The sequence below is a fragment of the Panthera tigris genome, chromosome A2 (genome assembly GCF_018350195.1).
Source record: "Panthera tigris isolate Pti1 chromosome A2, P.tigris_Pti1_mat1.1, whole genome shotgun sequence".
Taxonomy (NCBI): domain Eukaryota; kingdom Metazoa; phylum Chordata; class Mammalia; order Carnivora; family Felidae; genus Panthera; species Panthera tigris.
Window position 1 is genome coordinate 61540943 of NC_056661.1, and position 19255 is coordinate 61560197.

Sequence of the window (19255 nt, forward strand, 5' to 3'; positions counted from 1 at the left end):
GATGCCGTCGGTCCTAGGCTTTTGTGTGTTGCGGGGTTTTTGGTCTCAGGTTCAGCCTCCTTCCTGGAAAGAAGTCTGTTCAGATTTTCTGTTTCTTCATGATTCAGGCTTGGTAGGTTGTGTGTTTCCAGGGGTTTATCCATTTCTTCTAGGTTGTCCGTCTTGCTGGTGTGTGAGAGACGGGCCTCTTTATTCGCTATGTGGCTCTTTCACCGGGACATGCACCTGTGTTTGGGACGCTGGCTAAATACTTCTTTCATGGGAAGGGTACGCCCTGTAGACAGCATGTACTGTACACGTCAGAGCTGCGTGGCTGGTGGGCTGTGCGACACGTGGTGGGGTGTGTACGCGCATGTGAGCGTGTACGTACACATGAGTGCGTTGCGTACAGGCCTGTGTGCATGCACGTGTATGTAGCTCACACGTACGTGTGCGCACACATGCGTTAACGTATGTGTGTGAAGGTGTGCGTGTGTGAGTGTGCACACGTGTGCTAAAATCTTGTTTAGATGTCTTCCCATTAGGTTTCTGAAGGACACTGTTTGGTGGCTTTCTTGTCTTCCATTGTCTTCATGTGGGATCTCGTCTAGCTGGTGTCCTGGGGGCGTTTGGTCACGTCCCCTCCTGTTCGACTTTTTGGAAGAGCTTCTGTAGAATTGCTATTGTTATTTTTTCTCAAGTTGTGACAGAATTTGCTAGTGAACCCATTTGGGCGTGGAGTTGTCCTTGGGCAAGTTTTCATTTAAAAATGCGATTTTTACAAAGTAAGGCTGGACAGGTTGCTTTCTGTGTCTTAGTCTTTCAAGGAATGTGTCCACTCGAGGTCAGTTATTTAGATGAGTGGAATAAAGGTGCTCACAGAACTTCCTCGTCCTTTTGATGTTTGTAGAATCGGTAATGACACATCTCTTCCTTTTCTGACTGTCATGATTGGTGTCTTCCCTTTTCCCCTCATCATTCTGGCTGTGGGTTTATCAGTGGTAGTGGTTTTCTTGATGAACTGGCTTTTGGTTTCAATGATCTCTCTGTTTTTCTGTTATGGGTTTCCTCTCTGATGTTTCTTATTGTGTTTTTTCTGCTTCCCTTGGTTCTCTTCTGCTCTTGTTTTTGTAGCCTCGTGGGGTGGAAGCTGAGACTACCGATCGGGATCTTTCTCCCCTTCCAGCGTGAACATTTGGTGCTGCGAACTGCCCGGGTGTGCTGCCGAGGCGGCTTCCCCGAGTTACTGAAACGTCGTGTTCTTGTTTTCACTCAGCTCAAAATACTTTTCTGGTTTTCCTTTTAATCTTTGTTAGACCCGTGGCTTACTTAGAGGTATGTTTTTTGCGGGATTTTCCAAAGGCCTTTCTATTCTTGACTTCCAAATTAATTCTCCAGTGGTCAGAGAACAGTACTTTTCAGGGAATTTGAGTCGTCTTACACGTGTGGTTCAGGACGTGGTCTCCTCTGGTGACTGAGCAGTGAGGTGCACCCGCTCCTGCACGATCTTGTGTTCCTCCGTCACCAAGTGGGGGCATCGGGCTCCCCGATGTAGTTATGGATTCGTCTGCTTCCCTTCAGTCCTGCCCATTCTGCGTCCTATGCTCTCGAGCTCTGCTATTCGATTTGTAAACATTTAGGGATCTTGGGTCCTCTTGAGGAATAAACTCTTTTTTCGTTAAGAAATGACCTCTTTAGGGGCGCCTGAGTGGCTCAGTTGGTTAAGCAACTTCTGCTCAGGTCATGATCTTGATCGAGTTCGTGATTTTGAGCCCCACATCGGGTTCTGTGCTGACAGCTTGGAGCCTGGAGCCTGCTTCGGACTCTGTGTCTCCCTCTGTCTCTGCCCCTTCTCTGCTCATGCTCTGTTTTTCTCTCAGAAATACACAAACGTTAAAAAAAAAATAAAGACATGACCTGTTTACCTGGAAATCTGAGCTTGTCCTATGTTAATGTAACTGTTCCAGCTTTCCTTTGATTATCGTCAGGAGGCATGGCTTTTTCCCTCTTTTTTTTCCCAGCCTGTTTGCACCTTAAGTTACATCGAATCTGATGGTCGGCGGTCGCTGGCTGTGTTGTCGGTGTGGTGGGTTGAGTCTGTCCCAGTGTTGATTCATTCCATCTGTTTTTGTTGGTTTCCCCTTTTCTGCCATTTTGTGGGTTTGCTGAGTGTCTTGTGTGACCCTGCCTGAGTGTCTTTGTGGGCTCTTGGGTCATAACGGTTCACCATGTCGCTGGGTCTGCGTTGGGGTCTGTGGCTGATTGCTGTAGCTCAGCCCTGCATCGTTACCCTGTTTGTTCCCACAGACCGTTCTCTTTTGCAGAAATGGGTCACAAGCAGGGGTGTGTATCTCCTTACGTGGTTCTGTTTCTGTGGCTCTGGGCCATGTGGGTATGCCCACGTGGCCATGCTTTCCTCCCACCACAGGACTTCCTCCCGTGCTTCCCACATGGTGGGCCGGCAACCCGTCCTCTCTGTCTCTTATTTCTGAGATAAGTCTTCATCTGGCCTTGACTTTTGAGAATTTCTTTTCACCATCTGCAGAATGGTGGGCCAGCAGGTGCTTGCTTGGTTGTGTGTTTTCAGCGGGAACCTGCCCACTGCACCCGGCTCCTCTGTCCGAACACGTGAAAGACGTCTTTTTTCTCTGCTCGTAAGACATTCTCTTGGCCGCTGGTTGGAAGCAGTTCAATCTTGACGTGACTCCGTGTGGTTTTCTTCATGGCTTTTGGGCTTGTGGTTTATCGAGCCTCTTGCATCGGTAGGTTTACAGTTCTGTCGTTTCGGGGAGAAAGCTGTTAGACACTCTTTATGCTTCTCCCCCTTCCTTCGGGGACCCCGGTTCGCTTGCATCTGGATCTTGACGTCCCACGGCCCACTGATGATCCTTTTTAATTTGGGGCTCTTTTTCCTTTTCCGTCATTCTGGATGGTTTCTGATGCTGAACTTGTATGGTCACCGGCCTTGTCTCTTGTGAGGTGGGACCACCCGTCTGTCCGTCTGGCACGGTGTGGGTCTCAGGGGTTATGTTTCCCTCTCTGGAAGTTCAGTGTGGACCCTCCGCCCCATCAAAGTCATGCCTGGCAGCTGAGAATTGTCAGTCTGTTGTTTTGGGCATCGATGGTGCCAAGTATTTGTTTAATGTATTTTCACACCAACTGCCTGAGCCCCTCTTGAGATCATGTGGCACGTGTGTCAGAGCCTGGTGTGCAGGAGGCAGTGACCCCTGCCGGTGTGCTGGGAAACTCACACGCTGCCACCCAGCACGTCTGTCCTCATGAAGGTCCCTGCTGGGCAGTTAGACTCACAGTGAGCACATATTTGCCTTGGTCTCCGTGGTGGCTGGCCTTTACCCCTCGTCCACAGCTGACAGCCACAGAAAGCGAACAGCTGGCTGAAGCCGATGTCCCTCCTTCCTGAGCTCCAGGGTGGCCTGGGGTCTCACTGTGCCCGCTGCGGAGGCCCAAGTTCTGGCCTGCTCCCCGCACAGGCAAGGACAACGGTCCTTAGTCTGGGTCATGGCCCTGAGGCCCTGTCTGGGGCTGTTTCCAGCCAGACCTTGTTATACTGTTGTAAGTTCTCAGCCCCGAGGTGCCTGTGCCTGGCCCGTGACAGGGGACACGCTGGGATTTAGGACAATGCAGGCGGTACACCGGGGCAAGGCGGCTGATTTGCACATGAGCCAGTGGGCGGTTAGCGAGGTTGGATGGCCTGAGAGGCCTTTCCTTTCCAGACTTGGGCCTTCCTGCAGGTGCACTGTGTCTGCAGGTGGGCCCTCACCGGGGACCCCGGCCCTGGGCTGGGCCAGTCTGCATCGTCCCCGACGTGCATGCTGTGGGAGCGACCCACAGGACTGGACACCTGGGAGCGGGATGGGGGTGCCTGAGGCCAGGGCGGGGGTCTGTGGGGCTGGGCTGGGGGCGCGTGGAGCAGACAGGGGTGTTCAGAGCCGGGGCGAGGGTACATGGGGCCAGGATGGGGGTGTTTGGAGTGGGCAGGGCGTGCAGAGTAGACAGGGATGTGCGGGGCTGGGGTGGGGATGTTCGGGGCCGGGGCAGGGGTGCCCGGGGCCTCGTGTTGGAGATTGTGAGGGAAGACAGGACAGCGCCGAGGGTGCGACCCCGGCCACAGGCAGCAGCACACCAGAGAGGCTCTCAGCACCGTTTGTCTGTCTGGCTCCACCCACACTTGCTCAGAGACTGTCATGTGCGTGTTGGCGCATTACCGTTCTGCCCTGTGTCACTCTGCGGGTTCCGGACGAAGCCGTCGAGAGCCAGAGCTTGCTGGGGTGTGTGCTCAGGTCTGTCCTTCCTGCCCCCGTCCGTCCTCCTCCTCAGGCTTCCCTTGGGCTCCATCCAGGGGCCAGAGCCTGGGTTTTGTGGCCCGTGAAACGTGAGGAGACCGACGGCCCACGATTCCCTGCCGCTCGGACTCCCTCGTCCCGGGCGCCGCTCTGAGCTGCCCGCCATGGGCCTGGGGCGTGTTCGTCTGCTCGCTGTGCTCTCAGCAGCCAGGCTTGCACGTGGGCGGGGTGGTGTCGAGGGGTCCGTCTGGACCCTCCAGCCCAGGAGGGAGGCGGGAGCCTAGCGCGTGTGGCCAGGACTCAGAGCCGCCATCCTGAGGAAGGAGGCAGCGCGTGTATTGTCCGTGCTCCACTCGAGAGACCGACCCAAGGGCGAGGCTCTGCGTTTGGACGAGCGTGGAGCAGAACCCCCTTCCAGAACGTGTGTGCACATGCAGGTACATGCCGTGGGGGAGCACTGGGGGAGGGGGGAACACGCTGTAGGGAGCGCTGGGCGGAGGGGAGGTCCAGAATGACTGCGGTTTTTGCGGAGTCACACGTTTCACTTTTTTTGAGCTTCCTGCATTGTTAATAACAAGCCTGGGTTTCTTTAATTATTCCTTAATTAGCAGGAAATCTTGCTTTCTGGAAAACCAGTAGGTGTTTGGAATTCTGAAGAGACTGTTGTTTCTGGCTGTCTGTAGAAACCTGCTCCCACGCGCCCGCATGTGTCCTTTTTGGGAGAAGGTTCCAGGCTCTCCCTGGGCTGTGACAATCACTGCCTGGCTGGCGGGTGTCAGCAGGGGCCTTGGGGTCCTTCTCCCCAGAATCACTCGCCCGGTGGTTTCCGTTGTGTTTGCTTCTGTGTACAGAGATGTGGCCCACGGCTGCGGCTTCACACTGGTTCCTTCTGGGAGGGGACGTCCACTCAGCACCTGTGGTGGCTCCTCCTGGGAAGATGTGCAGAGCCCGGCAACCTGGGGCTGAGCGCGTAGCTCTTGGGCACACGGGGGGAGGTGCAGGGGGGAGGCAGGGTGGCCTGGACGGCAGCCCCGCCTGTGGTGTGAAGGAACATTCCCCCAGTGGCACCGAGGAGATAGTGCTCACCGTGGAGTGCCTACTGTGTGCGGAGCCGACCTACCTTGTGTGCCGCTGGCCTGCTGTGTACCGAACCCCTCTAGGTGATGGGGTGCAGCCTGTACAAGTCAGACCCAGCCCTGCCCTCAAGGGCCTGTAGAACTTGTTTTACGGAAATTTCACATGCGCACAAAGGCAGAGACGATACAGCAGGCCCCACTCTGGCACCCACAACCCCCTCTGGATGGCAGCTGACGTCTGTACCCTCTGTCTGGTCCTGGACGTCCCTCACCTCGTGCTCACAGCCTTGGCTGGCAGTCCTTCCCGTGAGCCCGACTTGGCCACCAGGACACCTTGGTCACCCGCTCAGGAGACTGCAGGTGCAGTGGCTCCGACTCCTGCTGGGCCGTGTCACCTACTTGTCGACTCATGCATATTGCCCTTGGAGGGCCAGGCAGGATATGGGTGAGGGGGACATGTGTCTGGGCTAACCCATGGCACAGGGCCTGATGCCATTTGTCACAGCAGCCCCACAGTCCCTGAGAGGAGGGGCACGGCAGGGCCAGACCGTCTGGGAGATGTGGACCCTGGGCTCTGGGATGTCTCCCGCTGTCTGGTACCTGGCCTGGGTGACACAGTAGGGTCATGGCCAGAGTGTGAGGGCATGTGGTGGATGTGGGGGTGTGGGCTCCTGACCCTTGGGGTTGGCAGAGTAGAACAAGCAGGAGTTCCTCGGCAAGGCCTCTACACGTCCGTCGCAGGACACAGGAACTAGAAAACGGGGAATGTGCCTGTGGCCCTCGGATGTCAGCGCTAACAAACTGTTCGGGGTGGCTCCCACAGGACATGGATGCCAGGTGCTCCCCCCATCTGTCACCTCCCCGGAGCCTGTGGGCCTCCCGGGTCAGTGTCGGGTAGTTCCTGCCCCAGGTGTTCCCGTGGTACCCGTGCGACTCACCTGCCACTTGCTCCCCATGACGTCACACCAGGGGTGCCATGACAGCTGTCCTAGCTGGCAATTCAGTGGGATTTGGGCTGCATGGTTTTTTAATTCTGTCCTTTTTCCTGTGCCGATTCACTCATGATTCTTTAAAAAACAAGAACATTCACACGTCAGCTAATTGGTTATCCTCAAAAACAGTAAATGGTTGAGTCTCGGCACCGATCAATTTTCGAGGAATCAGTGCCCTAGAGCCCGTCAAGGTCGGGCGGGGGGTTCTTCTCTCCTGCCTTTCCATTCTGTTACTGGGAAGCCACAGTCTTGTAGAAACTGGGTGTGCCTGACCCAGTCTGTGTGTTCTTACTTCTGATGCACGCATCCCGTCAGCGGGCACTGCCCTGCCATTGTCACTCTGGACAGGATCCGCCCCCCAGCCCAGCCCAAGGCACAGCAAGCCATCTGTGGTTCCGGGAGCCCTGCTTCCTTCCGGCAGGAAGTGGTTTTCCAGGTCCTACTCTGGGATCTCACAGGAGATCGTTAGCTTCTCACTTTCCAGAAGAGTAAGAACAAATTCTGAGTTCGTACTGATGTTTCCAACTCATTCGCTGGATGACTTTGCTCCTTTCATTTTGACCTGTGTCTGTTTCCCCAAAGCTGGAAATCCCACGGACCCTCAACACCGTTCGCTCTCCCATGCATCTTTGTAGTCGGTTCAGAGCATCATTGCCCCGGGGAGCACCCACAGGGCCGCTGCATGCGGTCTGAGATGTCTCCGTTTGTTTTGTTTTTGGATGACGTCCCATTAGACACAGCCTCCCGCCTCTCGGAACAGCTGTGTGTGCGGTCACGCTCCCGACGTGCTCACACTGAACTTTATTTCATTCTGGTTTTGGTTTTCAGGCATCGCTGCTTTCAGGTTTCTTTAAGTATGTACAGCATTTGTGTGGCTTGGTCTTTCAGTGCAGACCCCAGGATGAGATGTGCAGGGAGGGCCACCCACCTGCGAGGTCAGGTGTCCCGCTGCATGCCCTCGGACGCTCCTCTCGGCTCCGGCTCCTGGGAGCGAGTGCGCACAAGTGACCATCTGCTGCTGGGCGCTGCCCTCAGTGGGCACGGTGCCTCCTCGGGCCCATCTGGGGCTGCAGAGGAGGGCGCTGGGCTGGCGCGGCCGCCCTGCTGCAGGACATGTGTCTGTGCATTGATGGCCTCAACACTACCACTCCCGTGTGGTTCCTCCCGGTGGGCGCAGGCTCTGGGAGAGCAGGACCCTCCTCTGACCCAGTGGCTGGCACAGAAGGGCCAAAGGGAACCGTAGGGATGGTTTAGGGTGCATGGAGGTTGAAGCAAGTGGTTATTTCTGCTGCTTCTCAGCAACAGCCACCCCTTAGATTTTGGGTCCCTGCCCCCTGAGGCCCCCACAGCTGCCTGCTAGGCAGGGCTGGCGGGTCAGAGCCTGTCCTCAACCTTGCAGACCACCCCTGGCAAGCTAAGCATGAGACCTTCCTACCTGGATCCCCCTGCAACCCCTCTGGTGTCACCGGCCATTCCTGTCCCTCCTTGGCCTGGAAGCTGCGGGTTGAGGGTCTCGGGGCCCTCCAGCTTCCCCCCTCCTTTTCTCCTGGTGTTCTGCCTCCTTCTTTAGGGCTTGGGCTCTGGCTCCAGGTGCCAGCTTCCAATAACCACCAGGAAGATTTTAAATCAAAACACACCAAAGTCAGCAAAAGATACCTTTCTGTCTCTCAAGCTGGCTGACAAAAGCCAGGACGTTTGAGATTGGAATAACAAGACCAAGTGTCAGTTTCTCACTCCCCCAGTCTGTTCCCGGCTGTGTCCCTGCCCTGGCCCCGCGGTGGGCCGGCGGGCGGGCACCGAGGCTTCGAGTTGGAGGACAGTCTCCAAGGAAGGACACATCTGCTGCTGACAGGCTGTAATTACAAGGCTGCAGCCCCTGGACGCCACCTGCTCAGTGACTTTGCTGCAGGCCCCCACTTGGAGACCAGCCATGTGGGGCTGTAATGGTCACACTCGAGGTTCCCTGTGGGCACCTGTCCCCCTGCACTCGGCTCACACACCTGCTTGCCCAGAGACGGAACTGTCAGGACACTCGGAGAAGGGCAGGAGGCGGCTGGGAGCACCTTGCAGCTGAGCCAAGGACACAGGGACACCCCACGGAGGTGCTGATGGGCACATGTCATCCTTGAGGTGCCCAGAACCGGGGATTGGTGACTCTCCCGACATCATCTGCAAGAATAGTGCCATGTGCGGTAGGGCCGTGCCCTCTGTGGGCATCTCGGAGCTGAGAGGACGTCCTGACGGTGGGAGCCTTCCACAGGAGGAGGGGGCGAGGCCTGGCAGGTGCCCCTGGTGTCATCTCTGGGCCTGGGGACAGCAGCCTGGATGTGGGGACAGGGGAGGTTGGGAGAAGGACTCCCTCTCCCTGGCCTGCATGGAGTGTCCTGGCCGGGTTTGACTGTTGGGCACAGTGGGTACCCTCCCACAGGACAGTGACAATGGGAACAGGGGGGTGGACACTCTGGAAGTGCCAGGAGAGAGCCCAGTGCTGCCTGCTGGCCTGGAGGCTTGCATGAGCATGGTGGGCTGACTCCCGGGGGCCCGGCCCTTGGCTCCGCAGGGTGGACATCGGCACCCGGCTGTCCGGCTCTAGGCTCCCAGACACCATCCTGGTCCCCTGGGCCATCCCCTGGGACACGGGGAGAACCCCCTTCCGCAGACGGGGAGGCCTGTGTCCTAACGTTAAGCGGCTGCCCGTGGTCCCTCGGGGGCTGACCTCCCAGCGGTCAGCTCGTGGCCCACGGCTGGAGTCTGGGGCATCTGCGTGCCGAGGGAGGCCCAGGGCTGGGTTGGCGTCTGTCCTCTGATGTGGGGCGGTGGCCGGGCCGCCTCTCAGGACAGAGTGTCGTGCACGAGTGTGCGTCTGCGTGGGCGTGTGGGCAGCGGGAGCCGGGGATTCTCACGTTAATGTGGAGGTTGGGGAGGTGGTCCCGCGGGAGTGAGCACTTCAGGGAGACGTCCCAGAGCAGGATGAAATAGAAGCCGTAGGATGGTTCTCAGGGTGGGGGCGGAGCTCTAGGCTGTCACAGGACGTGGGGGGTCTGTGAGGTACTCCCCCCATGCCGCGCTGGCGAGGCAGGGCCCTCAGATGCCCACACGCCCGGGCACACGTGACAGATGCAAAGCGAAAACAACGCTATACTTCTCACTGCTCATTTTTGTTCCGGAAAATGTTGTAAATTTTCATAATGTTTGCTACTTACGTTAACACAAGGCGGATTTGTGGGGCGCCTGGGTGGCTCAGTCCATTAAGTGTGGGACTCTTCATTTCGGCTTAGGTCATGATCTCTTGGTTCTTGAGTGTGAGTCCCGCGGACAGTGCAGAGCCTGTTTTGGATTCTCTCTCTCCCTCTCTCTCTCTGCCCACCCCCCCACACTCATGGTCTGTCTCTCTCTCTCTCTCTCTCTCAAAATAAGTAAATAAACATTAAAAAAAAAAAAAAACTAAAAAAACCCCACGCACTGGATTTGCTATTACGTTTGGAAGCATTAATGCAGTTTGAAGAATTTCTCGGTTGCATCATGTGGTGAATGTCTGTGGACATGACCCACTTGCGGGAAAGTGTTTTGTGCAGCCCTCTGCTACATAAGGGTGTCCAGGAGGGCTTTCCCGAAGTGTTTGATAGTAAAACTACCTTCCCAGCCATAATCACAGCCCAGATGACTGGTGCTAGTGAGTCCCCGGGCAGTGTGCGGGTGAGGCGGGGGCTGGCACTCTTCCCATTGCGTGTGAGCGTGGACGTTCCGTGGTGTTGGCTGCCTTCTGGGTGTCCCTGTGGGCAGCGAGGTCAGGTGCAGACCCTGGTGGTTTGCTTGGGGCTCCGGCCCTGGAAGATGATTCTTTGGTGATAGCGATCCCACGGCCAGTGGACCCCAAACGCAGGGACCCTGAGGTGGTGCACCTGCCCTTCCCGGGGCTGGTGTGTGTGTGTGTGTGTGTGTGTGTGTGTGTGTGTGTGTGTGGTGGGGTCATGGCCACAGACGGTGTGGATGTGTGGCCATCCGGGGTGGTGGTCAGAGGGGCGTCGTGCTGGCCTACCTGGGAGACACCCCCCGCCCCCCGGGAAAGAGCTGGTTCCGGGCTTGGGGCTTCCCCATCTTGAATTGTCTGCGGGGTTTTCCAGGTGAGCTGAGGGACGGACAGGCGGATGCCTGCAGGGGAATAGGCCTGGGGGAGCGTGGGTGCCCCAGGGTGACCCCGGTCACAGCCGTGGGGGCTGCCCACCCTCCTGAGGCTGCCCTGGCCTGGGGAGGGGGTCCCCTCGGTTGGGGGTGTGGGGTCTTGGGGTGCACTCTGTGGTCACCGGCACCCGTGCTGGCGAAGGTGTGGGTCCCTAGCCCCGGCTGCGTCACTAACGTGTGGTTTGCCCTCTTGCCCCCAAGGAGAATCACTGTCGCCGCATCAAGATCCTAGGGGACTGTTATTACTGTGTGTCCGGCCTCACCCAGCCCAAGACCGACCACGCCCACTGCTGCGTGGAGATGGGCCTGGACATGATCGACACCATCACGTGAGTGCCCGCAGCCTATGCCGACCTGGTCGGTGGGTCCCGGGGGCCAGGTCCCAGGGCCGTGGAGAGCCATGCTGCACGGGGAGGCGTGGCGGGAGGGCTCCCTCCCGAGCTGTGCCTCCGTGGTCCCCTCCTCTGCAATTTGCTGGGACAGCGTTTCTTTGTCCATGACCACCCTGGGTATCGTCAGGTGTGCAGTAATTGTGCGCGAAGAGGTCACTCTCATTGTTCAGCCAGACCACACACCCCGGTGGGGGACCGTGCTGGGGAGCCGTGGCTCACATCCAGCCAAGTTCCACTCGAAGGAACTGCGTGTTCTTGCCTTCATGGGCGTGGCTATCCACGTGCTCTCTGCGAGGGGAGGCCTGGCCAGAGCAGGTGCGCATCCCGGGAGCACTGTGCCCTGCCATGCCCCCTTCTTGTCCAGCCTCGTCTCGTTCTGAGCGGATGCAGAGTGCGTGTGGGTCAGGGGGGTGTGGGGCTGGAAGGTGGAGGGCCCGCCTTCTGGCATCTCGGCAGCGCGAGACGTGGTGTGGCCTAGCGACTGGTGTGTGCGTCACAGTCGGAGCCTGGAAGTGGCAGCTGAGTTGTCGTCTGTGGGACACAAATGACTGAGGGACAGAGAAATGCAAGCAAGGGGGCCCTGGAGGGGGGCGGACCTTGCAGACCCGGCACCTACAGACCGGCCCTCGCCAGCGCCCAGCCTGGCGCCCGCTTCTTGTCGAGAGTGAGCGAGGGGGCCCTGGAGGGGGCAGGGCGGCGTGGTCCCGGTCCCTTGGTGGCCGCCGTGGGCCCAGCGCTAGGGTCGCGGTGGACGGGGCCCTGGTGAGTCCTTGTGCGTCCAAACACAAGAGCACATGCTCTCAAGGAGGCCGAGGGCAGGGCAGGCGGGTCGGAGAGGAAGCAGAGATTCGCTGTGCACGGGACTCGGAGGCTCGATGACGTCTGTTCTCCGAGAGGGCGTCGTATCGGGTCACCTGTCCCGTCACAGAGCAGAGCGCGCCCCATCACGGGTACCCCATGTTGTTCACACCGTATGTCCTCTGTCACACCACATGCCACACGTCCTGTCACCTGTCAGCGCATCACACATGAGTGACGCCGATCACCTGTCACATCACATCGTGTGCTGCGTCACAGAGTACAGAATGTGCCCTGTAGCGCCTCCATCTCCTGTGTGATCCCCTGGGGTAAAGTGGGGCCGCATTAGGGTCGCAGGCACAAATGCAGGTGGGGGTCGCGTGGTGCACGTAGGAGCCTGTGAGCTAGACAGGGGCCTGACTGGGGCAGCAGACGGCTCTCAGAGTTGGGCCAGGCAGATGGTGCCCTGAATAAGGCAGATGATGCTGGTACCCACCCTTCCCCCTCCGGGTCCTCGTGGCAGCCTGGTGCCCTTCAGACCCTGAGCCTCCTCACCAGGTGGGGCCCCCAAGCACGGCCACCCAGGCCCCTGCACTTAAGACACGGGCTGTGCTCTCATGGGCTCTGGGCCTCACCTGGAGTGGTGCCCGCACTCGGAGTCCTGTGGGTGTGTCATCTGCCCTTGGGTTTGGCCTTGCGCTGTGCCGTGTGGAGATGTGGACCTGTCCCTGGTCTGTTTGTTCTGGGAAATAGGGTCCCCGTGGCTGTGCCTCCTGCCTTCTCTCGTGGACTCCCGGTCCCTGGGGTCCTGCCAGGCCCTGACACCTTGACTCCCGGTCTTGCCCTCTGACGTGGTCCCCCACAGGGCTGGGGGCATCTTGCTTGGCTTTTGAAGGCTGCCCTCTGCCCCCTGCCCCAGCTCCTTATGCCCAGAGCATTCCAGGTCTCTGTCTTGACAAACTGGGAGTCCCTGCTGGGCCCACGCCCTGGCTCTGCACAGAAATGAAGGCCACCAGGGTCACAGCTTACTGCACAGATGAGCCCTTCTGGGTACCACAGAGCAGGCCAGTGTGTGTCCGCTGCATGGCTGGGCTTCAGGCCGGGACTGCTTCCCGAGGATGCCACTCCTGGTCCTCTGGCAGCCTTCCTCGCCGGCCACACTGTCCCTGGGTGACACACAGAACACATGCAGGGCAGAATTTGTTTATCCAAAGGCGGGTCTGCCCAGACACACTGATCGCAGAGTGAAAGTTTTGACTGGAGCTTTGGAAACACAAGAATTCTTGGAGGAGAAATGAGGACCAGGGTGGTGGCCGGAGTGGGCATCTGGGCCTCTGGCCAGGTTGTGCGTGCCACCCATGGAGCCCGGGGAGCAAGGTCTGTGTTCTCAGCCACATCTCCTGTCCTGAGGCCACTGTCTTCCACCTGCGCTCTCCAGAGGAGCGCCATCCCTGTGAGGTCCCTGGTGGCCCTGGGCGGCTGCACTGGGCTGTGGGTGACCAGCAGGAAAATGGTGCCTGCAGACGTACCCGGTCAGGCCATGGAGAGGTCTGCTCCAGGTTGGGGCGGGGGGGCCTCTCAGTGGATGGGGGAGACCCAGATGAAGGATGGTTTGGGCCAGTTGTGAGATTGCTGAAGTGTCTCATGCGGACCCCGTGTGTGGTTCTGGGTGCTCAGGATCGGGGGGGAGATGCTGCTAGTTCCGCCCCGGGGTGTAGACCCACTGTCATCCGGCAGCACATTCGCTAGGGTCACACACTGCGCAAACACGAAAGTCCCCTGACATGAGCTCAGGATGGGCTCGTGAGGGGCCGGGCGTTTGCTGCCGCTGGACGGAGCAGAGCCGAATGAGTTAACGGTGACAGAAGAGATCTCCTCAAGAGCAGACGCGTGCAGCCTGTGCCCGGCTGGGTGCTGACCCCCCTGAGCCTGGAGGGGCCGAGGATCCTGTCCAGCAGGTGGGAAGGATCATGTGTTGCACTTGGTGGGAAGTTTGCTCCTGTGGGAATAACGGATGGGAATATTTACCCGCTGCGTGTTAAGGCCACACCATGAGTCCCGATGTGGAGGTGGGGGCCCGGGCCCTCACCCTGGGTGGTGGGCACAGCTCCCGGGGCCGGGGGCTCTCCCCGCAGGCCGGCCCTTGCACTCTGCTGGCTCCCCAGCCACTGGGACATTGACTCACCCCCCCCCACCCAGAAAAGGGGGCCGGCTCAGCGAGCGGGGTGCGGAGACTCCTCTGCATGGTCCCCTCCAGCTCCAGAGCGTCTGGATTCTGTGCGCCTCCAGCAGTGGGCGATTGTGCACTCACGCAGGGTAGCCCCGTCTGTCACAGGCCTCAGCACATCGTGCGCCAGACCAGAAGCAGGCCAGGGGCCATGTTGCTATAAGACGTAACGCAGACGTGGCTTTGCGGAAGGCTGCGTGTTTGGTTTGCGGTATTGGGTCAGGGGAAGCGAGCGGCCTGTGCTCTGCCTTCTGGGACCCATGCTGGAGCTGGCGGGGCTGCATGGTCCTCAGGGCGCGGACGCCCATGTAACCAGGTCGGAGCTGGGCTGGCCCCGGAGGGAAGGTTACTCTGATGGTCCTGGAGGCCCCTGGCTGTCTCTGTTCCTGGCCAGCGTGTCTCAGGGAGACAGTTCCTGATGCACGATCTGTTGAGAAGCGCCTGTCCAGGTGCCTGAACGTTTGCTGACACAGAACTCAGGTGTTTGAAGCAGAGCCTTCTGGAAGAGGGGAGAGACAGAGCCCGCCGGTGGGGTGTCTGGGCTGCAGACTTTGGTTGGAGGTTGGCAGCATGCTGCACGCCACATGTGGCTGCCAGGGTCTCCATGCCCTTTGTCCCTTCCCTGCTGCAGAGGGCACAAATGCTGAAAATGCACAGAAACACCATTCGCAAATTTTCTTACTCGTCTTTCCCTACGTTCTTTTCTTTTTGCAAATTAAAAAAAAAAAAAACTACCCCAAATTTTAACCTTTTTTTTTTTTTGTCTCAGTGCCTCTAGGTAGAGGTTGGCAAATGACTGAAAAAAGTTATAATTAAGAGAAAAATACATTTCATGTGTGTAAAACTAAATAGGTATTGAAGACACAGCCACAGTCAGACTTCTCAGTAACCCTTTGAATGGTCTGTGGCACACGGACTTCTGAATGCGTCCGTGAACACCTCTGGTTCTGGGGGACGAACCCTTGGTGGACACGGTGGGCAGCGGTGGGCCCCCGACGGGAGGTGGGTCCAGGATTGCGTGAGGCCCCTTGGGGGCAGGGTGGCCCAGCTGGCGGGAACCTGGCGGGAGTGGCGGGCAGTCTGCACGTGGAAGTCGGGGCCACAGCAAGCTGGGCCCAGGGGGCACCGTCCTCAGGTGGGGTGGCTTTGGCAAGAGGAATGGGCATCTGAAGGCCCCATGTTGGGACCCCCAGCAGTGGCGTGGAGCATCCTGGGTCCTCGTGGACCCTCTCCCATGTCTCCACCCATACCTGCACCTGCCAGAGTAGGAGTTAGCAGGCCGTGGCCGTGGCCTTGAGCCTGGAGGCACCAGGGTAGCTTGGCTGCTGTCAGAGCCTGTTGGCACTCGTTCAGCCCCTCCCTGGATTGCACACAGGGAAACTGAGGCTCAGAGAGGGCAGTGGTTGGTGTGGTCATAGTTGCTGGGCCGGTGGGATTTCCCTAGAAATCCTGGTGTCTCCCAGTGTAGGCTCTGCTCCCATCCCCTCCCCATGAGGAGTGGCCGCCTTGCCTGTGTGAGGTTCTGAGAGCCAAAGCCTCCGGACCTCGTCCTCCCCAGGATGCAGTCAGTGTCCTGTCCATATGTTCTGGACAGAACACCTTTGTTTCATTGTTGAAGCCCCTTGTCTTCCTTTAGGGTTTTTATTTCAGATGTTTTAAGAGCCCAGGCACCCCCATGTCTCTGGTGATTTGGGTCAGCCTGCCGGGAGGTCAGGGTGTGGCTGGGAGCAGTCCCTGATGGACCCTGTTGTACTGGCGCCAGTGATGAGCCCTCAGGGACTGGGGGTAAAGATCTGGGAGGGCTTCCTGGAGGCTGCATCTCGGCTGGGCCAGCTCGTGTTCGGGACAAGGCAGTGCACACGAATCGGCTCCAGTGTCGAAGCAGGAGGCGGAGTTTTCGTTGAGCTCATGGGGGTCTGCATGTGGCTGGGCCACAGGGTACCTTCCGCTGGGAGGGGGCAGAGGGCGGGTTGTCTGGTGGAGCCGGCCTTAGGGTGGCGGCCGGTCTCCCTTCCCCCTTGTGATAGGCATCGTAGCCATGGGACCCTCGTGTCCTGCACCTCGGCTTGGCCTCCTGGCCCTTCTTGGTTGGGCTTGGCCGCTGACCCAGGAGGCCTGTTGGGCACACCTGCCTGGGGGTCACTGCGGACAGTGCCCTCTCCCTCCTGTGCAGCCCACTTCTGTCCCTGGGAGCCCACCAGACAGCCCGCTCTTGCCTCCTCAGCGGTGTGGTTTAGAGTTTTCCTTAATAACACAACTTCTGCCCGTTGGGGAAGTCGGAACGAGGAAAACAGCACCGGAGGGCGTCGGCACAGCCACACGTCCCCTTTGCCTAGACAAAGTGTGTCATATGCCTCCTGTGTCTGACTGTGGCGGCACGTCCAGGGGCTGGGAAATGGGGTGGGACACCCCCCTGGATCCCCCCACGGCTGCAGGGAACCCCTTCTCCCACAGAGCATCCTGCAGGGTCGCCCCACTGTGGCTGCCGACCATAGGCCATCTCCCCTAGGCACTGTGGGGATGCACGCTATCCCATGTTCTTCAGCCAGGGGTGACCTGCACCCCGGGACCTGCCGACTGATTCCACATCCACATGTGTGTCGAGGCCCACTTTCCATCCCGTATAGTTTGCTTGGGGGTCAGGCCACGACTTTGGAGCGACAGCCTCCCCACAGGCCAGGTCTGGAGCTGGGGGTCAAACCCCAGCTGTCCCCCAGGGCGCTTGGGCCACGGAGACTGTCAGATGCTCCTGGCTGGTCGTCACCCTGGCCTCTGGGTCAGCGGGTCACAGAGCGGATCGGGGGCTCTGATCTGAGGTCCCAGGCTTGCTTGCCTTCAGGGGCTACCCTGGGTGGGGAGGGGGCAGGAGGCGACGTGGACACAGTGTGGGGTGCCCGGTGGCTGGGGGGCTGAGGGGCCCTGGCCACCTGGGGCCCCACCCGGGGGTCAGGCTAAGGTCAGAAGACCCTGTGCTCTCACCTGGCCGGGCTCCCCTGTGCGTGTGTGTCACGCCCGTGACTTGTCTGTTGCAGGTCTGTGGCCGAGGCCACCGAGGTGGACCTGAACATGCGCGTGGGGCTGCACACAGGCAGGGTCCTCTGCGGGGTCCTGGGCCTGCGCAAGTGGCAGTACGATGTGTGGTCCAACGACGTGACCCTGGCCAACGTCATGGAGGCGGCTGGCCTACCTGGGTGAGTCGGGGCAAGGCGGTGTGCTGTGGGGGGGCGGCGAGGGCAGGGGGCGCGGGTGCTGGTCTGTGCTGGGCCTCCGGGACCCCACGGCCTCCACGGGAAGTCGGTCCTGGCCGGAGAGCAGGCCCGATGCCTGGCCACCTGCTGGCGGTTCCGTTCCCTGCACTCACTGAGGAAGGGAGGTGCCGTGGCCTCAGAGCCTTTCCGCGCTTGCAAGGCCTTCCTCCTGGCACCGCGGTGTGCTTCGTGTGGTCCCTGCCCTGTGGCTGCTCCACTACGGTGGCCTCCCCTGCCCAATGAGGCCCACGGCCAAGGCAAGAATGGGGTTCTCCCTCCCCCTGCTCAGCGGCGGCCACAGGAGAAGGGCCGCCAGGCACAGCTATGTGCCGCCAGGGCTCACGTGGCCCCCACGCTGGAGTGAGCGTCAGCCACCCTTGCACCCATGCTGGCCGTGCAGTGTCTGTTCCCGAGCTCCCGGCCGTGTGTGCCTCCAGGGCTCTGCCCCTCCCCTGTCCCTCACTGCCTGCCCTCTGCCTGCCCCAGAGACCTGGTTCCTGGGGACACATCTTTCTTCTTCCCTCCTGGACAGACTGTGGGGGACACACAGCACCCGCCTGATGCTGAGGGCTTTCCAAGGGTGCTCAGAGATGATTGTCGTCTGTGAGCCTGGCCGTCCCTGAGCACCTCTCCCGTGGACCATCACAGCCTCCAATCGACCTATCCCTCCCCGCCCCCCCCCCCCCATCTACCCATTCAGCAAACACCCCGTCCACCACAGGGTGTTCAGAAAGCGTGACTAGACTCGGATGGGTGGGTGGACGGACGGGTGGGTGGATGGACAGGTAGGTGGGTCTTGTCACTGCGTGGCTTTCATTTCACGCTGAGACCCCTGAGGCTGGGTTCCTGGGCCCCTTCCCAAACTGGACGCCCTGAGCAGTTGCCCTGAAGGGGCCAGGGCCAGGCAGAGGTGGAATCGGAGGAGGCCAAACACACCCACTCTTCACATGCATCTCCTGGTCTAAAACCGACCCTTTATACCTGTTGCCTGGTACTGCGGCCAATTCCCCGAGTTGACGCATGAGGTGCTCGCTCCAGGCTGCCCTGGAGCAGACAGCGCTGGGTCCTGAGTAAACTCCCCGAGCCCCGCGGGCCCAAGGGGAAGCACAGTCACCTGTGTCTTCCCTGGCTCCAGGATCAGGAGGGCCTCCAGGCCCGGACCTCATGTCCCCTTGCTCCTGCCGTCTGGGAGAGTCACACGCATAGCTGGGCCTCCGATCCCGCAGGACTGAGACAGTGGGCGCTGGCATCCCAGCCCTGCTCGCGTCCTAGGAGGGAGCTTCCGGGGCTGACGCTCTCTCACCACAGACATGGGGCGAGTGAGCGCCTGGGGCCAGTGGCAGGCAGTGCTCGCTGGTGAAGGTGGGGCCTTGTCTCACTGGCCTTGCGGCCCCGGCCTGGTCAGGCCTCCCGTTTGTCCCCAGGCCACATCCCAGCTGGGACCCACGGGGGCCTCCACTCCCACCACGTGCTTGCACCTGAGACCCCCTCTTTCCAGAGCCTGGAGCGCTCTGCACTGAGAGCAGTTGTTGAGATTTCTGTGACCCGGGGGACCCTCAGCTCAGTGACTGTGTGCAGCTCCCATCTCTGCTGTGGACGGAGGACCCTGAATGCAGGACGCTCCCCTGCCTCTCCAGAGACCTTTGCTGCTCCGCTGTCCCTGTGCAGTTCTGGGCCAGGCTGGCGGGTGACAGAGTCCCTCCCAGCGGTGAGGACTCTCACTCATCCTGCTTGAACGCCCTGGTCCCTGCAGGAAATCAAGGAGACATGGTGGTTTGAGGACCACTTTGCACACTGGGGAATTTGCTTTTCTCCGCAGACCCCAGTGCTCAGGTCTCTGGGAGGCACTGGGGCTGAGGGGTTCTGGGGCTGCTGTGGGTTTTCAGGCTCACGGTTCTGCTCCGGGGCGGGTGTGGGGAGGCATCGACTACGGATTCTCTTTCTCGCCAGAAAATGTGCCGGGATGAATGTGAACGCTCCATCTGGTGTGGGGACAGCGAGACCGGGCAGGGCCTGAGGTCTTGGGGACACTCTGCTTCTCCCCTCACCCCACTGCT

The 19255-nt window shown here is 59.7% G+C and overlaps 1 protein-coding gene across 4 annotated transcripts in view; it reads left to right on the top strand.

Moving 5' to 3' along the window:
* ADCY1 (adenylate cyclase 1) overlaps positions 1 to 19255 on the top strand; it is a 107190-nt gene that overhangs the window by 39224 nt on the left and 48711 nt on the right. For all 4 annotated transcript variants that reach the window (XM_042963061.1, XM_042963068.1, XM_042963076.1 and 1 more), the window contains exons 5-6: positions 10735 to 10862; positions 16983 to 17141. In XM_042963061.1, coding sequence (XP_042818995.1) covers positions 10735 to 10862; positions 16983 to 17141 — 287 coding nt within the window. The remainder of the gene's footprint in view (positions 1 to 10734; positions 10863 to 16982; positions 17142 to 19255) is intronic.